At 36.2% G+C, this 21,537-nt stretch overlaps 1 protein-coding gene across 3 annotated transcripts; it reads right to left on the bottom strand.

Annotated features, from left to right (window-relative positions):
* Positions 1 to 215: 215 nt before the first annotated feature.
* On the bottom strand, positions 216 to 20,397 carry LOC131064987 (uncharacterized). Of its 3 annotated transcripts, XM_059207244.1 has the most exons (5): positions 19,925 to 20,397; positions 18,060 to 18,368; positions 1,117 to 1,201; positions 483 to 564; positions 216 to 377 (listed from the first exon to the last, which is right to left on the bottom strand). In XM_059207244.1, exons 1-5 carry the CDS (start codon positions 20,293 to 20,295, stop codon positions 337 to 339), a joined length of 888 nt encoding a protein of 295 aa, XP_059063227.1. In that variant the 5' UTR covers positions 20,296 to 20,397; the 3' UTR covers positions 216 to 336. The 3 variants fall into 3 exon arrangements, with proteins under 3 accessions (XP_059063227.1, XP_059063226.1, XP_057855321.2); XM_059207243.1 differs by having other exon boundaries at positions 257 to 564; XM_057999338.2 differs by lacking the exons at positions 216 to 377; positions 483 to 564 and adding an exon at positions 571 to 669.
* Between the last annotated feature and the right edge of the window lie 1,140 nt (positions 20,398 to 21,537).

Raw genomic sequence — 21,537 nt, 5'->3', positions numbered from 1 at the left:
GCAAAATACAAGGGTATACAAAAAAAATACATGAATCGAAAGTATCAATCCGGGAACGGAATGACAACTCATTGTCAGCTACAACACCGGATAATAAGTATGTAGATGCATCCACAGGAATCACAAATATAATTAATGTTTGTAAAACGTTTATGCTACAAAAACAAGGATCCTGGTGGATAAGATGCAAATATTTTAATTGATAATATGCAGCAATTTCATTTTCCAGATTAATCAACATCCGACAAGTCCTCTTCTTGAAGAACAAAAGCATCAACCTCTGCAAAGTGAGCTCTCTGTTCCTGGACAAAATTTTCAGGCATACTATACTTCCCCTCAATTATAGGTACAGAATTTCGCCTTCTTTGTGCCCTCATCTGATAAGGTAGTTCAAACAAGTTTAAATAAGTTCCAAATACTTAACCAACCACAAAATTTGATAAACATAAATATGCAGAATTTTGCCTTCTTTGTGCCCTCACTCTGTTCCTGGACAAAATTTTCAGGCATACTATACTTCCCCTCAATTATAGGTACAGAATTTCGCCTTCTTTGTGCCCTCATCTGATAAGGTAGTTCAAACAAGTTTAAATAAGTTCCAAATACTTAACCAACCACAAAATTTGATAAACATAAATATGCAGAATTTTGCCTTCTTTGTGCCCTCATCTGATAAGATTGTTAAAAACAGTTTAGATGAGTCCTAAATACTAATGAAGCAAACTATCAAATTTGATAAGCATAAAATGCATCATTGTTTCTGGGGTAAGGGTAATTAGTAATTTGCAGAGCTCTCTGGAACAGTTCAGTTTCAAAACACCTTGAGTCAGTTGAAATTTCGCCCTTCCTAGGTTATGGTAGGAGTGTTATGATTTGTTTCAGCCCTTGGTCTGTATGCTGAGTGTTGCTGTATTTTTTCTGTATGGTAGTCTTCATTTATATATTACATATTGGCTTTGTATAAGTTGGGATCCTTTCAAAACCCACCTTTTACTCTCTATCAAAAAAGATAATGCATAAAATCTAACAAATACTTAGAAAAAAAAAATTAATTATGGTCCTCTGAATGTGCAAGAATACACCCAACGAAGAAGAATCTATCCCTTCAAAACAGACCTTTGGAATTCCTGACACAGGCGAATCATCCCAAGCACCTAATGAGGAATTCAAACGCACTTTGGTACATCTCTCAACTGTAGATCTGCCCAAGACAGAATAATGTATTAAGCCACATACATATACATACCATGAAACCATTAAAACAGAAGTATATTATTCTTTTGATAAATAAAATTTGTGCCACAAGGGAAGTTGCAAAAATAAATTTCTGCAGATAAGCTAGCCATAGAAGGAATCATTGCCCAACCTCAATAGCAATACCAATCTTTATTATTGTTTTACTTTTAAATATTGTTCTTTGGATCATGTTGCAACCAATAAAAACAATGACAGCTTAGAAGGGATAAAACGCACCAAAAGACAACTGTCTGAGAAACATGTTGTGCTTCCCTTGCTCCCATAACGGGGTCTCACAAGGCTAGTACGCACACTGGCTGGGCTAGAATTTGAAATGTTACCTTACCTCTGTATTTATGCTTATTCATCTTTCAATTTTCATTTTTCATATGCAGGAAAATGTCTGTTGTGGAGCAGCAGTTCTGGTCTTGTAAGTTTTGTATGAATAAATTAATATCTGTATGCCTTGATTGTGCTGTGAGCAGTCATACAGGCAGCAGTTATTTATGCAACAGCAGTGATGCTATCGTCAGTTTTGTTGGAATAAATGGCTGGTACTGAGAAAGGTTTCCCCAAGCAATTTAGACAACTCCTTACAAAACTCATTGCTGAATGTTGGAACTTTATCAGTAATAACGTAAAACTAAATAGTAAATCCATACAATCTATAAATATATTGCATAAACATTTCAACAACTTGTGAATTCTTGTCAATACTTCAACATCCATCTCACAAATTGGCCTAGGACTCCTTGTACAAACCATTGCATGGCTCCTTCTCAGGCCATTGTTAGATCTTGGTTCCCACAATGATTCCTTCAGCTATTAGAGCCATCTGTTATCTCATCCTACATTACTTGACAAGGCATGTTGACGATACACCACATAAATTCACAGACGGTCCCAGCAACAGAACCCAAATGCTAGCCAATTGTCAACGAATGCAATAGACAATGGTTAACACCTTTGTAGTATGTGTCCTGTCCTACATGCTACCTGTTGATGTGTTTTTTATGCACATGCGAACACAAAATAAAATACCTTATCCTCTCTTGAACAAAGTTACTCAAATGCTGAAGATTTGCTTAAGGATCACTTGAGATAACTCCAAGGTTTTGGTATGTCGGGTCATAACATGTGGATAAGCTCGTTGGTTTGATGTGATTATGCTTGAATCACAAAGGGGACTTGCATTGAATTGTTGAATGCTTGAACCGATGGAACTTGATCATCTGATGTTGCAATCTTGTGATGCTTTTTATCCTAACTAGCTTGAGTTGAAAAAAAAGACAAAAGGAAGGGTTTAGGAAGCCAATTCTAATCCTAAGAATGCAACAAAATGGATGAATGATTTGATGGAATCCTATTGGGCAAGGTCTCACCACCAAACTGATCAATTAGACACAAGCTCAATACAATCTTCTAACGTGCAATTCAAAGATGTTCAAATCATTATCGTCAAACATTGATTACCATTCAAGTTAATGCATAGACAATGGACGTATAACAATTGAAATTAAGCTCATATGATTCCAATTGACCACGCAAGGCACATTAACAAACACTAAGAGGCTAGTGGTATGGACTAAACGGATTCCACACAAATGCATTCAACAAATTCCTCCATTCAATCTAATCAACATGAAAGCAAATGAGAAGTAGAAACCATGAGACTTGTTGAAATAATACATTTCACCATAACTTCAATGAAAAGAGTATCTCATTGACAAGTCTTTAACAACAATTTCTTCTTCTCCTAATCTATTCTAACTTCTAACTTCTACTAAACTATTCTTCTATTATTCACTAATTCCCCTGCTACTAGCTACTAACCTTTACAAATGAAGAGCTTGAGCTTTATATAGAGAGCTCATTACAATGAATGGCCAAGATTGAATCTCCATCAAAGGCCAAGATTCTACAATGAAAACACTAATTAGGGTTTGTTACAACAAACTCTATTCTGGCCAATGAAATAATTACAACTTTTTGACACATGTCCTCTCTGGAATATTAGACCAATGGATAACGGGGGTAGGTGCCTCGAAGTTTGTGCCTCGAAGTTTGGACTTGGTTCATTGAATCCAAACGTGTTGATGTGGAACTCCTTGATTTGGTGAGTGTTGACTAGGATGACACCTTTGCTTGCTCTTGTAGACTTGATTCATCATCATGAAGGGATGTTGAAATATATCTCTTGATACTCGACATTTCAAGTTCGCTCAAAGTAGTGGTGTTGGGAAGCATTGATGTAGCTGAGTCATTCCTCCATCTTTGTCTACTTGCCTTGGGGTGATTGTATGGCTTCGTCCTTCGCACTCCTTTGATCTCTTCATGTCTCCATGGTGCGGTGAGAGTTGAGATTCCTCTCGAGCATTCTTGTGCTTGTAATTGAAGTTTTCTCCTTACGACATTTGTTTTGATCCTCCTCCAACCTGATCCCCTTGATTTCTTTCTTCATCTCCTGCAAAACAAACAAATGAGCATCAAACACACATGATACATACCTTTTATATAACTTCCTAATTTGATATAATATCTGATTTTATGTGGTTTGCAGGTTTGATAAGAGGATTTTGCTCCCAATAAGGGTGGGCAATGGAAGTTGTCTCAAACCTAGTCCAATTCTACCCTTCATCACTTCAGGTTTGAATACTTTGTCATTCATGCAAGCGGAGGCATCAAATTTTCTTGGAAGAGGGCTCTACAAGCAGTTTTGTTCCTAAGCTTGCGCACATGAGGTAAATTTCGCTCCAACTAGGGAGCACTTGAAGTTGCTTTCCAAAACGAAGTCTCACTCACTAATGACAATTCAGATGCACTAAATCACACTCATTCAAGGCTTTAGGGGTAAATTCGCTTCAAAGAAGGAGGACTTGAAGTGAAATTCGCTCCAAAAGAGGATCACTTGAAGTGATCTTCGAACTTGTCATTGAACTTGCTTTCACTCACCTCTCTTCATTCTATGGACTCAACCTTAAAGCTTTTAGCAATTCATTGATGAAAAAATGACCAACTAACTTTAGGAAAGGCCCCTAGAGGAATTTCGCTCTAAGAGTGGAGCACATGAAGTAAGATTCGCTTCAACTGGGATACACTTGAAGTTTGCTCAAAAGTGGAGGCACGTGAAGTTCGCTCCAGAGTGGATGCACTTGAAGTTCGCTCCAAAATGGATGCACATGTAGTCCGCTCCAAAGTTCATGCACTTGAAGTTTGCTCCAAAGCTCATGCACTTGAAGTTCGCTCCAAAACTCATGCACTTGAAGTGGATTGAAACTTGACACTTAGTGTTTTCTTGCTCAATCTCTTTCATTCCATCTATTTGAGTGTTTCAAATTAGGCTCATGGTGCATTCTAGGATCAACTTTGCTCTCAATAAAGAGCATTTGAAGTGAATTTCGCTCCTACTAGGGAGCAAAGGAAGATGTATGAATGAGCACTCGAAGACTTATGAATGAGCACTCGAAGACGTACGAACGAGCACTCGAAGATGTATGAACAAGCACTCGATGATGTATGAATGAGCAAAGGAAGACGTGTTCGCTCCTAAGAGGGAGCAAAGGAAACATTCATGTAGTTAGTCAAATTTTGCCCTTTCAACCTGCAACTGACCTTCCTTACCTGCTATGCTCAAATTGGCATCACTTGACCTCTCCTTTCTAGCATTTTGCTATTGCAAACCTTGACCAATCGAGTTGACAACCACTTACTCATCTCATAACTCCTCATTTCACACCTCACACAAGGCCATCCACCTGACTCCTGGCTTCTTGACGATCTATACCTCTTCGATGCAAAGGATAATAGCTAAGGACTCTAACACTATCCAAGAAAGCAAAAAAAGTGGGGGTCCCCATTTGCAATGGGGTGATGTGTGAATACGTCACAACACTACCTCTTACCTGAAGCACACTTCAAAATTCAAGACCCTCTTTGCCATCTATGCAAAGTCTCAGATAATGAAATGCCAATCTAACAATTGACATGCAATAATAAATTGGCAAATATGCAGTACTTCATACATTCATTATCTCTATGTCAATGATTCACCTATAGCGAATAACACAGGTTTGCATGTACAAATTTCATTGATAGTGAAGTGTGTGTTCTCTCTGGTTAACTGGAATGGAACTGCACACAAGCACACAGTTAACTAACAAATGACTACAAGTGACTATGCTACAATCTAGTTAACTGACTAGAATAGCGCACTACAGATAAAATGCTTGCCAATGTTTATTGCTTTGGAAATTTCCACAAGAAGTTAACATCATTGAGTTCTTTACCAAAAAAATGACTTATGTTTCAATAGGTCTTAAAAGGCCAACATTACTTGAAGTTGGTGAAGAATGACATTCTTCTTGTAAATTACTAAATTTTTAAAATGGGTACTGTTGTGCGATGCACATCACACCCTTGTTTCAGGGGACCCCCGTTGCCCTTGTGAAAAGAGAGAATGAAAGATCCTGCGATTCAAAGCCGAGAATGCCCTGAGTTTCCCTAAGAGCGATGGAGGAGATGAAATCACACAGAACCGAAATTCAAAACTCAGGCCCTTTGAGCGTTTTAAGTCAAATAGGAAATTGCTCAAAACATCTAAAATGCCCGAGTTTCCTCCTGAAGGCATAGGGCGTTTAAGGAAAAAAGAAAAAGTTTGACCAAATGAATGAAGCACAAAATCTCACCATTTCATTCAAATGGCCGATTTTCAACTTAGGGCGAATAGGCTAGAGTTTGGTGTCAATCAAAATCGCACATTCTACTTAAACATCTCAAGTTTGGCAAGAAAGAGGATGTCTAAGATAAAAACTCGCACTTTCTCATTGAGAAGCCCGAAAACACTTGAGAGAAAGGGCAAACGAAAACCTGATGTCGCAGTGCAAAAGAAAATCACTTGAAAGCTAGGGAAAAGTCGCATGAAGTTGCACGTTTTGAGCAAATGGGCCGAGTTTGCAACTGAGCAAAGTAGGTGTATGAAGAGAAAGAAGTTCGGCATTGTGCAAAGAGATCCAAGACATTTGCAACTCGCACAAGTTGTCTAAAACCCCGAAGTTCACCTTCCATATTCACCTCTCATCCCCAAGAGAAACCGCTGACCCTTCTTAGGCCGAAAAGCCATCAAATGTGAAGTTGGAAAGGGAGTTTTAAAGTCAAATAAAAAAAACACAAGTTCGCTCATTTGAATGAAGGATGCCAAATTTCATATTGGGCAAGTTGGGCGTTCAACGCTAAACACAAAATCACATTTGATGACGAACAAGTGTTTAAAAAAAACCTAAGTTCGGCAATTTAGCAAAGAGCAAAGGAACAAAATCGTGCAATATGTTTCAAAAAGCCAAGTTTCACTTAAAAGAGGGTGAAAAAGCAAACTCGGCCCATTTGACCATTTTGGGAAAAAAAAAAAAAAAAGAAAGAGAGCCAAAGCTAAAATCGCACATTTCAGCCTAAAGGGCCGAATTTCGACCCCTAGGAGTTGAATCCGCCAAGTAAAAAAGAAAAGAGAGGATTCAAGATTAATTTTAAAAAGTGAATATTTTTATTTTCCCCTCTAGGCCTTGAAAAAATTTAATATTTGTTAAAATAATTTATTTAATTTTTCAAAAAGATTAACTCAAGTTGAAATCGATTATTTGCAAATCAACGGCGTTGGAAGAAGCTAAGGTGACAACCTGAAACGCAAATTGGAGACGTGATCGCGATCAAAGCTAGGAAGCGAAGATGTAGGAGCACAAGAGCAAAACGACAATCACGAAGATACGCACCATCAACAAATGACAAGTTGAAGCCCCAGCAAGATTGAAGACATGTGCAAACTCAAAAATACACAGCTGGAAATGATTCCAGAAAATCAGTTTGCAAAACTGAATTATTTTAATGTAAATAACTACTTGTGGGCCCCGTCTAATGTATTTCAAAGCAGAGGGACACAGGGCAGTTATGCCCCAGCTACCTAATTGACCAAATTGATGTCAAATAGTGGTCGGTAGCTGGGAAAGTGGTTGGGAGGACAATTGAAGATAACTAGGCATGGGTTAAGCTGCCAAGCTTCTAGAGGACAGATCAGGGCCCTTGGAGCAATCAGTCCTGGCCTTTGATTCAAATTGTAAACTCTATAAAAGGCAGGTGCCTCTCTCTTGTAAAGGGTTAGATTGTTAGATTGTTAGATGTTAGAAAGTTAGAATTTTTAGATAGTTAGATTTTAGTAGTTAGAATTAGTTAGACTTTTAAAAGTTAGAAGTTAGATGCAGTTTTCGGATTAGGAATAGAATAGGGCTGCTATAATAAATTGTTGTAATGACAGTCAAAATCAATGTATGAGCATTGAAAGATGGTGTTTGTTATTTTGGTTTTCTTCTGTTTGCATGGTTTTCTTTCAGCTTAATTAGAGTTCGGTAGTTTTAATGGCAAAGTGTGGGGTGTATTTGATGCATTTCAGGTTCATACCATTGGGGACTTGCTGATTGTAGGTCACCGTCTTTGGTTAGTCTGTGTTAATTTTGTGACCCAGATTAGTAATCAGATTATTAGTATTTAACTGTTTGCTAATATTAAGTAAAGTAAATGACAGAATGAAAGTAAGTGCATAAGAGACAAACACAAATACCCTGGGAAAACCCCCAAGGAGGAAAAACCCAGCACTAAAGACCCACAGGTCAGATTATGTATTCAATCTTAATTGTACCACTACCAATACAATACTTAGCTGAACTCTTCAACCTCTTATCAGATCTGCACCTTTTAATGGTCAGATCTGCCCTTCTAATTACTCCAAGTCTGCATCAAATCTGCTCTCTAACAGAAATCTGGAACATCAAATGCCTTTGACCTCCTTGGATAAGTTCGCCCAATTTACTTCTCAATTTCACACACTTAGTTGCAGAAGTATTTCGCTTTGCAAGAGGAGATGAGATTGTATGTTTGTGTTTGGTAAATGATCATTATTTATATGATCATTTAACCCACATAACCTCTAAGTCGGCTTTGTTTAACATATTCATTTTGGCACCAAGTTATTAATGTGGCGTGGTAAATAGGGCTGGTCTTTGTTTAGGGGCACGTTACCCTTTTAGGGCCGGTCCTCCACGTTACACTTAAGGGAAGGGGTTCGGATGTTGCCTTGGGGCAATCCGAACCCTCTTTCCTAGTTACAAACAACAGTCTGAACCCAAAATTATGCTTTGTTCAACTATAGGTATTCATCTTAGGCTGCACCAGCATCGGGTGCCGAAATGAGTGTCTCTACTCTGAAAATCCTTCATTCCTTTGGAGCTTGCACTGTTCTTGTCAAGTTGTGAGGGTGTCTCTAGCGAAACAAGAATTAGTTTATGGAAATTTGTCTGCCCGTCACATTAACTATTATCATCACTATCCTTAGGTCTCTTAAACCCATCCCTTTTGCTTTTATTTCCCAGCTTGAGAATCGCAGCATCGTCAAATGCAGACCAGCTTGTTGTAAACGTAAGCCCCCTTGTGTTACCAACAAAACACATCAAACCGTTGAGTTATCCCAAAGTCATGACCTGACATTTGGAACCTTGAGGTTGTCCCCTTTGATCATCTTAAACAGCATTAGGGATTACTTACGCAAGAGAGGATAGGATATTCAGCATTCTATTTTGTGTTGACCGAAGAGAGTTGGTAACATGACTTTAGCCACGTCAACAAGTACAAGGTAGATGTGATTCTTATGACAAATCAATCACCCAAAAAGGTATAATTTATGTCCTCTTATGTCTTTTCTGCCTCTTGTATCATAGCAAAACCTTTCTGATCTTTTGTATATTGAACAAATTTTTGCCCTCTTCATCACACTCCTACCATAGATGTTGCATACAACCACATTATTTATGTCATTTTTGTACTCGATTTCAAAGTCAAAACCTTACAGTTTGCTTAGCACCTTTGGTGGTTGTTTGCTTAATTTTTTCAGCAACAGCAAATGCTTCAAACTATGATGGTTTTGTCATGTCCCCATCTCAATCATTTTTTTCTAAATATGGCCACCATGTAATTTAGCCAACAATTTATCTATGCCACAAATATAATATCCATTTTTTATGGTCCACTTGTTCAATTCTTAGTAAGGAGTCATCATTTCTCTTCACTAGCACTACTAGAGAAGCAAAAGGACTTTTAGTAGGCATTATGTGGCCCTTATATAATGGTTCTTGTACCACTTTACCATTTCATCCTTGCATAACTCTAGAATACCATTAGAGAGGAATAAAAAGTAATTTAACGCCTTACTTTAATTCAAAAATATGTTCTTGTCCCCTACCAAGTGACATCTTGTGAGGTAGTTCTACTTTATAAATTCCAAAATCGGCTATTGTACCTCCATTTATGTCTCTATTTTATGTGCCTTAACCTTGTTGTGCTTTCCCTTCATGCAATTATATTGAATAGAAGAAACATGACCCACTTAACAAGTATTTTGGACATTTTATTCTCACATAAACTTTTTTGCAATCTAAATCCCTCTTTACTATAATTAGTTAATAAGTTGTCATTATCCCTCGAATTTCATGTAAAACTCATCCAAATTCAAGCAAATTTACCCCAAGGTCTTCAACCACTCTGATCCTATGACCACATCAAACCCTACTAGAGCCAAAATGTAAAAATAAAAAACTTTACTCATCACTACCAAGCTGCAATTTTAGCCAATTTGGCCATTCCTCTACACTCCAAATTGCCTATAGAGGTTACCGGATTTTCTACCTCAATTAATAATGCCAACCACACAATTCTATTCTTCACCATTTTTTTGAAGATTGTGTCATCTTGATGTTAGGATTTCTTAGCAATCACTTGTCTTCATGTACCTCATGAGATCCAATTCAGCCCTTGCATTCTTTGTGCAATGTGTAACAAAATATTTGGATCCAATCAACCCCTTTTCACAACAAGCTCGTCTATATCCCTTCTCTTGTGTGTGCTTAGAATTCTTTGATTATAAATTTATAAGGCTTTTGTGGCATTTGTTACGTTTACAATAATCTTGTCTAATTTCCACTCCTTCTCACCTCAATGTTTGATATTGAGTAATCTTGAACAAAGCACCAAATGACCATTTACGCTTCTTGTTATTCTTGGACTTCATAGTCCAAGGTGTTGGGTCCTCTTGGATATTGTGTAAACTACTTCAAGTTATATGCCCACAATCTCAATCATGTGAATTTTTGTGGAGCTCTAGCATTTGCAATCTTTGGACCAAAGAAGTTTGCAGTTGTAGCAAAGCACCATTGAATGTAGATCACCAAAGACAGCATTTCCAAAACTCTAACTTTTGATGGACTAGCACCTATATTATCGAGTTCTTCAAATCCAAGTCCCATGCCCACTCCAAGAATGCCTAGGTTCGAGAACACCCATGAAGCCCCTAGGGCGCTCCCTGGACACTCCAACGGGCATTCACAGGTGCTCCCACAAGCATCAACTCCTTGTGGGGCCAAAAATGATAATAAAAAACATTGATGCTAGATCAAGATTTTGACCCTCTTTGACAAAAAAAATTTAATGATATTAAGTTCCAACTATTCCTAAAATGGATAGGTTACATCTGTTGCCACTTCTACAAGGTGATAGCAACTAAGCTTTTTTATTCTAGATATTGGATTCTTGTGATGCTAGATCAAGATTCCATATTTTTTAGCAAAGATCAAAGACTTACAGATGGCTCAACCATGATAATTGTATAACCAACGAATTGGAGTATTTTTTTTTTTTAAATTATGTGTGTATATATATATAGATAGTACAATCGTACCCAACATATACCTATACCCAATCCTATACCAATACCAGAATCGGCAACATAGACCAACACTAGAGATTAAAAGGATTTAAAAAAAATTCACTATCCTTTGGGTCAATCTTTGCAACAATAGGACATTTGGAAGCTAAACTAGTTATAAATAGACACCTAATAGCTTTTGAATAAGCCTCCAATTATTGAACAATGCCCTCTAAGGGGCTAGCCTTCAATACATTGACATAACCCCTAATGAATTCCTTCAATCCATGAATGTACATAGGAACCTATAGTGTCAAAAATTGTATCTGTTAACAATTACATACTCACTTGGGCCTCACTTTGGCATTTCTACCCTCTATACCCTAATTATGCTCACACTGGCTCAAAATCTGCAAATCCTCATCTTCTACTCTACTTTCCATAGCGCCCTTGACCTCTTGGTTAGAGATGCCTAGTGCCCTTATCCAAATCAGAAGGGGCCCATTTTTTAACCCTCTAATGGTCAAGAAATTTTGGGCGATGTTGTGAAGTTTTCACACATTGCCCAATTGCAAATGGGGACCCCTACTTTTTACTTAGGCTTAGGTGTTTGGCTAGGTCGTCTTAGCTTGGAAAGTTTAGTAGTTGTTAGACCTTGCTTAAGAGAAGTGAATGTGTCTTGTCAAGTCAAGATTGGGGTTGTGTTGCCAACCTTGCTAAGGTAGTTAGTGTTGCTGAAAGTTGTCAATTTGCAAGAAAAAATCTTAGGGTTTGAAATGGCATGAACTAGGGTTTTGAAATGAAAATTGGACAAGGGCAACCATTTGCTCCAAAAGAGTGATCTAGATGAAGTATTCACTAAACAAGAAGGTTCTTATCCAAAAAAATCTTTAAAGGCCGCCCTAGTTGATTAAATGAAATTGATCCCCCAAGTGCCACCATCTTAAGCCAAAATTGAGCAAATTCATATGAATAAGAAGGTTTCAAATCATCAAGACAAAATCACCAATCAGCAATGGAGAATTGACACTACGGAGAAATGAAAGCATGTCGATTCCTATCTTGTGCAAACAAAGCTCAAAATACCGATTCATTCAATGAAAGAAATCGAAGGTTGATCAATTGATCATCTAATGCAAATAAACCTTCGAATGGCAATTTGAACAAGGTACGAATGAAGGTCTAAATTCCACCATTCAAGTTGGAGAGTTCAAGATTTGGTAGTGGTACGAATGAAATGTGGAATGAACTTGGTACAAATGAAGGTGAAAATTCCGCCCTTCAAGTTGGAGATTTCAAGACTTGGAAGTGGTACGAATGGAACGTGGAACGAACTTGGTACAAATGAAAGGCAAAAAAACAATTTGCTTAAGTGGTTAATATTTGATCAAATCAAAATCAAATTGTGCAAATAAAGATGCAAATACCGACTAGGCTATGCAAATAAGGGATTCCAAAGTTGACCCCCTAAATCAAGGAAGTAACAACATCAAGTCGGCTGTCACGAGGAAAGCACCCAGCCAATAGCAAAATAAAAAATTTAATTGCAATGATGCAAGTCGGCCTATATAAGGGAAAAGACACCTCCTCTCATCAAGTGCCTATATAAAGAGATGTTTCCTAATTCATTTAGTCATCTTTCAAAACAATCCAGTGAACAAGTTATGATCTGCAATTTAAGAAGGCAAATTTCATTTCAAGGCAGAGATTTTGGGAACGAATTTTGATTTGCACAGTATCAAGCAGCGAATTTGGCAACCATTTTGATCACTGCATTTGATCAAAATACTCTTAAAAGGGGGTGATTTGACTAAGAGAAGGTTTTAAGATCAAGTTAAATACATTCGTTTATCCATTTGAAGGCCAATAAGGAGCATCATTCCGTGAAAATTCACATAGCATCAGACCTGAAAATAACTTGAGAATTAGAGATGCAAACCTAATTCACAAATCAGAACAACAAGTTGGAGGATCAATCCTAATTCACAGTTCCTGAACTCAAAATCAGACCCAAAATAGTCATTTCCAAGAGTACTGAAGGTTGTTATATATACATTATTTAGAAGTTTTCAAGTATTGCTCCTCGTTTGTAATTATTCTTTAAGATGTTATCCTTGTTCTTGTAGGTCTGATACAATGTCAAGGATCAACATCAAAAGTCAAGATGGAGACGAACAACATCAGCATGAAGGACTTAGGTTCAGCAACAAGACAACATCAAGGCAGGATTCACGCTACAAGGAGGTGATGGGAAATTAAGGAATTCCACAATATGGAGTCAAGAAAGACACCAAGGAATGACAAGATTAAGATCATGAATAAGGGAAGATCAACCATCATCATCACATTGAGCAAATTGAATAATGTTGAGTATCAAGAGATATTGTTCAAACACTGTGTTGATATATCAAGTCTACAAGTGCAAACTGAGATGGCTTCCTAGTCACCACTCAACCAATCAAGAGATTCCACGTCAACAGGTCCAGATGCAATGCACCTAATTCATCATATGGAGGCACAAACTTCAAGCTACCTACCCTCGTATTTTATTGGTTCACATTCAATATTGAACCTAAATGTAATTTTCTCATTGGCCTAAAAGGAGTTGTTGTAACAAACCCTAATAAGGGTTTTATTCTTGTAATCTTCGCCATTGATTGTGAATCAATCTGAGCCATTGAATTGTATTGAGAGCAATATAAAAGGCTCAAATCTCTCATTTGTAAAGGGTTAATAATAGCAACACAAGAAGAGTAGAGAAATAGATAATAGTTCATAGATAGCAATCAATAGTTAACTATTAGAATAGAAGTTAGATTAGGAGAAGGCAAAGATTGTTGCCAAGACTTTGTTGTAAAGAGCATATGATTTCATTGAAGCTATGGTGAATTTAATGTGTTACTTCAACAAATTGCATGGTCTCTACTTCTCAATTCATTTTCATGATTGTTTAGATGAATGAAAGAACTTTGTGCATGATCAATGGTGAAATTCATTTATCCATACCACTAGCAATTTGGTGATTGTAAGTTTTTTCCTTGTGTGGTCAATTGGAATCCTTAAATAAGCTTAACTTCAATTGCTATTCACACTTTGATATGCATTGCCTTGATGGTATCCTTGTTGTTGATAGTGATTTGAACATTATTTTTGCTTTCATTAGAAGATCGCATTAAGCTTTGTGGAGTTGTTGCTTTGCATGTCAAAGCAAGGTTTAGTTGAGTTTCACCGAAGATTGTCCATTGTTCTTACATTCTTAGGATTAGATTGGACTCCTTGAACCCTATCTCTTTTGCCCTTCTATTTTCTAGCAAGTAGTTAGAATCTAAGTTCCGGCAACATCCAAATGTTCAACATTCAAGCATTCAACGTAAGTCCCCTTAGATTATCAGCAATCACATCAATCATTGAGCTTATCCACGAGTCAAGACCTGACAGTAGAAACCTTGGAGTTGTCTCATTTGATCGCAAAGCGTAGCATTTGAGAGACTTTGTTCAAGAGAGGATAAGATACTTTGGTATTTTATTTTGTGCTAAAAAACATATCAACAAGCGAGAACCTATTTTTTGTGTTGGCTTTCTTCGTAATTTTCAATATGTTTCATGAGGATAGTTATAAAAGCAAGTCATGTCACCTCATTTGAAACATTTCTTGAAAAACTCTCCACAAGTTTTCCAATTACAATCCTTCAAACTCAAGTGAGCAAGCAGTCAAGCATCATTAGAGCAGTCAAGAAGAGGTCAACTATTTAGATTTCAAGCATTCAATATGGCATCCTTGATCAAATTCTTATGAAAACATTCATGAATTCATGACAACATCAACCTTTTCATGACGACTTCAAGACAAAGAAGATTCATAAAGGCATAACATTTCAATTAAGCATTTCAGTTTTAGATCTAGCCTCTACCTTATCAAGGCACACTTTCCTTTTCATTTCAATTCATCATAGGTTCAATTCTAAATCGGGGTTTGACCAAGGCGAACCCCTATCAACCCAACAATATTTTCCCTCTAGTGTAAGCAAGTCACAGATCCTAGAGATAACAAATATAGATTCAAAAAGTGCAAACTGAGACACACAAGACCGGATTTTAAAGAAGCAAAAATATTGGGTCAAGGTCGCCTAGCATCAATGATCGACACTTTTTTGACAAAATTTTAGGGATATACTCAAAGCGACATCCCAATTTGAAAATTGTTCAACACTTTTTGGTCAAGGTAGCCTAGCATCATTGACCTACATTTCCAAGCCTAGATTTCAGCCACAAATTCCTCTTTGCTTACCATTTCCAGATCTATACTTTATGTCTACATATCTATTCTGAAATTCTTTGTTCATGCTAATCATTGTCAATTTTACATCATCAACCCTAGTTCTTGCATTCAATTCATATCATTCCAAAATCATTTTCAACTAAAAACAAGTAAGAGAATTATAATTTGTGCTTAGCCCCTTTCCCAAGAGGTTTTCAGGACAAGCCAATTGAATCTCATTTACCTTAATGTGATTGTTGTGAAATGGGCTTAATTTCCTAGTTTGCATGCCTAGACTAGTAAACCCCATTTTTCAACATATTACAGAAATAGGCACCAATCTTCTTCCACCTCCATCTCACCCACAACCATTTGTGACCAATCAAATGTTGATCCCTCAAGGTGCATATAGAAAATTGAATTTTTTAAAACTGACCTATAATATTTACTCTTAGGAAACAACTCAACTTCCCAAACCATATCCTAGGCTTCACAATTTCATTCACCCCATCAAACTTGGAAAGGGTGATCTTCTCCATCATGATTTCCCACTTGATTTTCTCATCTTTATCTATTAGGCATGTCTCTCCTATTTCTTGCAAAAAAAATCTCCCATTAGTTGTACCTTCTAGCCTATCTTCTCCATTTCCAAGGTGCATGATGGCCCTCTCCTTAATCCAATCTTTATTCTCTTTATTCTTTGTTTTCCATGGACCAAATCAGAGCAAAACTGACACAACTTTTGGCAGCATAGTCATACATAAGTGATGTATTAATTTAATACTACAAAGCAACAAAACCTATGTTCCATGGGGAAGTGTCTTCTGGGTACACCTATCCCCATAATGGGCATATTTCAAGGATGCGGGGATAGGTAGGAAACATCCCTAGGGTCGTCCCCTACCCAAAAGAAGGGAACATTTACAGTACTTTAAAAAACATCAAGGGACAACTAGCCATTCCAATGTTTGGACGTCAACTGACCATTCCAAGGAAGGTTAGTTGTCCCCTACAGCCCAACCTACAAAGGTTTCAAAAGAAAAGAACACATGAAATCAAAGCATTCCCTCATTTTGCCAATATGTATTTTGTGGAAGAAGACAAAAACATCAAAACTACATGGGGTAGATGACTAGAGGCAAACATAGCTAAAGGGAAAGTGTGCAGTTGAGTTGTCAGTACAAGTACAAGAACCCGATATGTGGGTACAAGCAATTTTTTTTGCCCTTGGGTACTTGTGTTTGGGTACGTCTATACATACATACATTCATATATACAAAAAATTTAAAGAAACATACAAAGTTGTAAAACTAAATACATTTGATAGTAGTGATACTTCATCATTGATCAATACCAAATGCCAAAATGATAGTGATAAAGATAACTATTAAATGCCAATTGATAGTTAAATACTTTATATTTATCTTTATCAATTGCCATTTAATAGTGGTAATTTTAGTTGTCTAAGTTCTTGGTTTTGGTCTCCACTCCCAGACCCCTTGATTGTAATCAAATTCCTTATATGTCAAGAGACCCCACTAACTAATGGGGGTTTGGGAGTGGAAACACTAATGGGATTGATGCTTTTGGGGGCATTTTAGGGTTTTTGAATGCCAAAAAAATGGTCAAGAATGTATTTTTTTGCTACTTTTTGATGCTCAACACCTTTGGTTACACTTGGTATGTACCCGGGTGTACCCAGACACTCGGGTACACATCTAAGCATACCCTCAAGCAAACCCATACACAAACATACCTGGTACTGGTGCAGGACACCTTAAGGGTATACCCGATAACATAGGTGTGCAGCAAAAGATATTTGATGATAATTGGTGGTCCACAGTGAGGTAAAAGATTTCTGATTTCATAATTAAATTATTAAATTTTTCATATTGTAACTTGTAAATTATTTTCATTTTTGTATTTTGTTATGCAGCAACTACAGACTTACTGAACAACAACTGAAAGCTTCTTGCACAGCAACTAAAGTCTTGTTCCATAACAACTAAAGATTGTAGGCATTATACTTTGTCATTTGAGCCTTCTTTTTTTGACTTTTTGTTTGCAAATACATTTGCTCCTTCATCTCAAGTGAATCATTAGATATGTTAATACAAATTCTCCTAGGCTTGGAGAACTTATGTGACATTTGACGGCATGCTTGGGCACATGAAGCATTCATGCAAACAATTTATAGCAGAGATCCTAATTTGATATTACGTGAAAAGCATATCAAGCCCATTGTGACACATCAGTGAAACACTATGAAAGCCCTACTTCATATGATAGCCTATAATCTAAATTCCAAATGATATGCACTAAGGCCCCAGACAGTGCCTCCTAACGTCAAAGAGGTGAAAAAAGGGCTCATGCAAGCCCTTTGAAAGATGCATATTACAACCCCTTTAAAAAAGGCCTCCAATCCTAGCCATCCCAGAAAATCATGTCCACCTCCTTCCATCCTCGACCCAGAATCTTGGTGGAACATAGAACAAATCTGAAGAGATCACAGATGTTGCTGCACAACTGACATATTCCTACGTAACAAAAATTATTAATTTATTTGTAATAACTCATTATTTCCAAAAACCATATAGTGGCATTAGTATTTCAAACCAGGGTATTTTGTTTACAAGTATTTGGATTTCTGTTCAGGAAGCCATTTAGGCTATTCAGTTATCAGAAATAATGAAATACCTTTAAGAGGGCATTTCCTGCATGATGTATGCACAACATACACTCTACTTATATCCAAAACTTGATTAAAATCTAATTTTCCATAGCGTAAAACATAAAATTGATTTACTATATTTCTAGTGAGAAATTTACCTTTTACGCACAGCCCTTCCCAAAGGAGGGCAGCTCAAGGAAGCCTTCTCGAAACTCCTAGAGTCCAATCCTTGCAGCATACGCTGAACCAAAATATTCTGGAAATTGGCATCCTCGTTATCAACTGAAAACTGAAAGGTGTCTGTAGCTGCTGAAAAAGGATGTGGAGTACTGAGGTTTTCCCTGCAGATATCATTGCCACTCAAGGATATTTCATTCTGATCATGGGTGCTACTTGCTGGTGTAAGGGAATCTTCAAAATTCTTCAACAGGTTTTTGGCTTCAGAGGATCCACCAGCTTTATGCTGGCTATTATAACAGATAACAAAATTATCAATGTTTGATAACCACTATTAAACACACTTATTTGATATATGTTAGTTTAGATATCTTAAATACATCTATCTAAAAGATACTGAGAGATATCTCTTAACATTTTGTATTTTTTAGATATCTGTATTTAAATATATTTATCTCCAATTTTAATAAATTATTTACTCCATAGATTCATATCTTAAGTACATAGTCATATCAATAGTGCCAAAGTTTTATATAAACAAATTATTTTGAATCGAAATAGGATATTTGCCCTCCTTTAAAGCACCGATATTTAGCATGTAACACTTTGTTCAGAAACACATAAATAAATGCTGGGAAAAGGACTCAGAAAAAGTAAGACAACGAACTTTTGATCTGGTTTGGCTCAAAATCCCTTAAATATTGTGGAAACAGGGTCGTAGGAAATGCTCGCTGGCACAGTTGCTACAGTTACATAGTTGTGGTATGCCTCCATTTTTTTACTTTTTCAAAACTTGATAATAAATTTAACTGAAAGTTTCAGGTTCCTCTATCATGATCTAGCTATTCAAAAACTGTAGATTACCATGTAACTATAGTTTGAACGTTTTTTCTCCAATTTATCAATTTCAATTATTAGACTTTGTGCTTGCTTTATAATTTGTTCCAGTGGATCGAAAACCCCATAAAGCAACCATTATTGAAACAAATTATTCGCAGCTGCATAATTTGTTACATTCCCATAACATATGTTTCTTTATGTATCTCGCCTTGTGTGACTCCTTGATAGCATGAAACGTTTTTGATTGATTCTTACATCTACTTTGACATATAAATCTTTTGTATGCATTTGGCAATTCCATTAAAAGAATTACAAACTTTTTTGATAAGTATGCTTGAACCGTTAATAAGAAAACTAGCACTAATTATTGGAGCCTGAATGAATTTGAACGGATGTTAAGGAATGGGATAGTGACAAAATTCTTAGCTAACATAGTAACCTTGGGGAGAGGGCGGTCGTGCGGGTGAAGTGGGGCGAGGGCCTTCCAGCTCGCTGTCAATAGTAAAATGGCGAAAAGATACTTGTTATCCAAAACCTAGTATCTAAAGCATAGCATTTGGCGGCCAACTCTATAAATTTTGAAAGTGCATATCCACAATCAAGCCAGCTTATCAATACCCCATAAAAAACATGTGAGCATATCAATAATTCATGAAGTTCAACAATTAACCTGCTTACATGAGCAAAAGAAGGTTCAGAAAGAAAGAACCTACTAATGACCGCAAATGATCAAGATAGATCGGGGCCATTACAGAAAATAGTAAGTTTTGATGTTTGAATGCCATCCGCAACACAATCTCGAAGCTTGTCGAATCTGAATGTTGCAACTTAGTTTTTAACCAAAAGACAGAGCTCCCAAAACCGAGGCACTAACACAAAGGGTAAAAAAATGAAAGAGATGGCCTCTTTAGCTCACTTATTGTATCCAAAACTCTAAATTAAAACCCTGACTCCACACAATATAAAACACCAAAAATAATTTCTTCGTTTCTGTTAACAGACATACCTTTTAACAGAACCCCTTCCCAGCGGAGGGCAACTGGACGTCACCTGCAAACTTGCTCCTTCCTTTTCACGGCATTTGCTGTAAACCCTAGTAGTCTGACCACCATCCTCAGCACGCTGAGGAGTCCGGTAGCTTCCTATAGCAGCCAAAACAGTGGTTGGAGTAGCAAAGCTGCTCTTAACTTTAAGGTGGCCTTCATTTTGACTCTGGTTGTCAATTAACGGATTATTTGGTTGAGGGGATTGGACGGCGAGATTTTGTTTTGTACTAGATGGTAAAACGTAGGAGCAGCAAGCTCTTCGAGGCCTAGAAATGCGCGGGGTATTTGTACAGTCTGCAAGTGAATTTTTTCTTCTCTTCTTAGAAGCCATTGCTATTCTTGTCCATGTTGAAAATCATAATTCAAACAACCCCTGGTTTGAGCGGCAAATTTGAGAGCTGTTTTCACTCATAGGGTTTACGCGGCCATTTGGCAGTTGAGGACCGTTAAAATGTATTTTGAAATATTAAAATATTGAAATAAAAAATTTAAAATTAGGTATAGTGTTTAGAAGTATTTATGCAGATACAAATATCCGTAAACAAAAAATGGATTTTCAATAAATTTGACGTGTAGATGATGGTAAATGCATGCATGTTTCAGTTTCTCTATAAGTATTAAATAAGTATTATTTTATTACTCTCAATAAAATAGAATCATTGTCACTTGTCTCTAAGTATATGATATCTCTCGGCATTATTTTACGTATATTATTTTTAGAATATAGGTATACTAGTTTTAATTTGTTGGGTTGTATAAAACACATATCATAAGAAACTAATTATGCCGAGAGGCATCTAGATGACATCAAAATGTATATCTTATGATAGAAGGGAATATGACGATTGCAACAATACTAGTAGTATACAAGAGTTTCAAAAATATGGATAATAATAGAGCTGCTTAAGTATGGCACTCTTCCACTATCATTTGAATGTTACGGTTTCTTATAGTTGGAGAGGAGTGGCAAGGGTTCTATTTTATTTGGAGTAATAAAAAACACCTCCACAAAAACTAAAAGATGACATATTTCATGCATTTACCCGTCATTTGCATGTCAAATTGTTTCAAAATTGAATTAGCAATTAGAGATAGCAAAATTTAAGATAAATAGATAAATATGATTTTAATTTTATATAACTTTAAATTTACATTAAATAAATATTATAATTATATTAATTGTATTATTTTTATTATCTTATATATTAATATCATATTATATTATATACAATTACTATCACTATTGGTGTTTGAAATAATGTAGAGTTAGATTTAGGGATTTTAGTGAAGCTAATATTTATATGTGTAATGTGCAAATTTTATGTTAAATGATGTAACTTTAATAAATTTAACTAAAGCATTTAAATTAGTTTTTTAAATTATTTATTTAAATTAACTTTAATAAGTTTAACAAAATCATTTATATATTTATTTAAATAATTCAAATTTGATATATTTTATTTTATTTTAATAAATGTAATTTTAATAATTTTATTTTCACAAAATAATTTAATAATTTAACTTTGATAAATGTATCATTAATAAATATAATTTTCACTTTCACTTAACTAAC

The sequence above is a fragment of the Cryptomeria japonica genome, chromosome 6, assembly GCF_030272615.1.
Source record: "Cryptomeria japonica chromosome 6, Sugi_1.0, whole genome shotgun sequence".
Taxonomy (NCBI): Eukaryota; Viridiplantae; Streptophyta; class Pinopsida; order Cupressales; family Cupressaceae; genus Cryptomeria; species Cryptomeria japonica.
Note: the sequence above shows the minus strand (reverse complement) of the source record. Positions and strands in the feature narration are given on the sequence as shown.

Coding starts and splice junctions, on each gene's coding strand:
- LOC131064987 (XM_059207243.1), bottom strand. CDS start 20,295: ATGGCTTCTAAGAAGAGAAGAAAAAATTCACTTGCAGACTGTACAAAT. Junction 1,202..18,059: donor GGAAGGGCTGTGCGTAAAAG/GTAAATTTCTCA, acceptor TGTCTTGGGCAG/ATCTACAGTTGAGAGATGTA. Junction 565..1,116: donor CTGTGTCAGGAATTCCAAAG/GTCTGTTTTGAA, acceptor CTACCTTATCAG/ATGAGGGCACAAAGAAGGCG.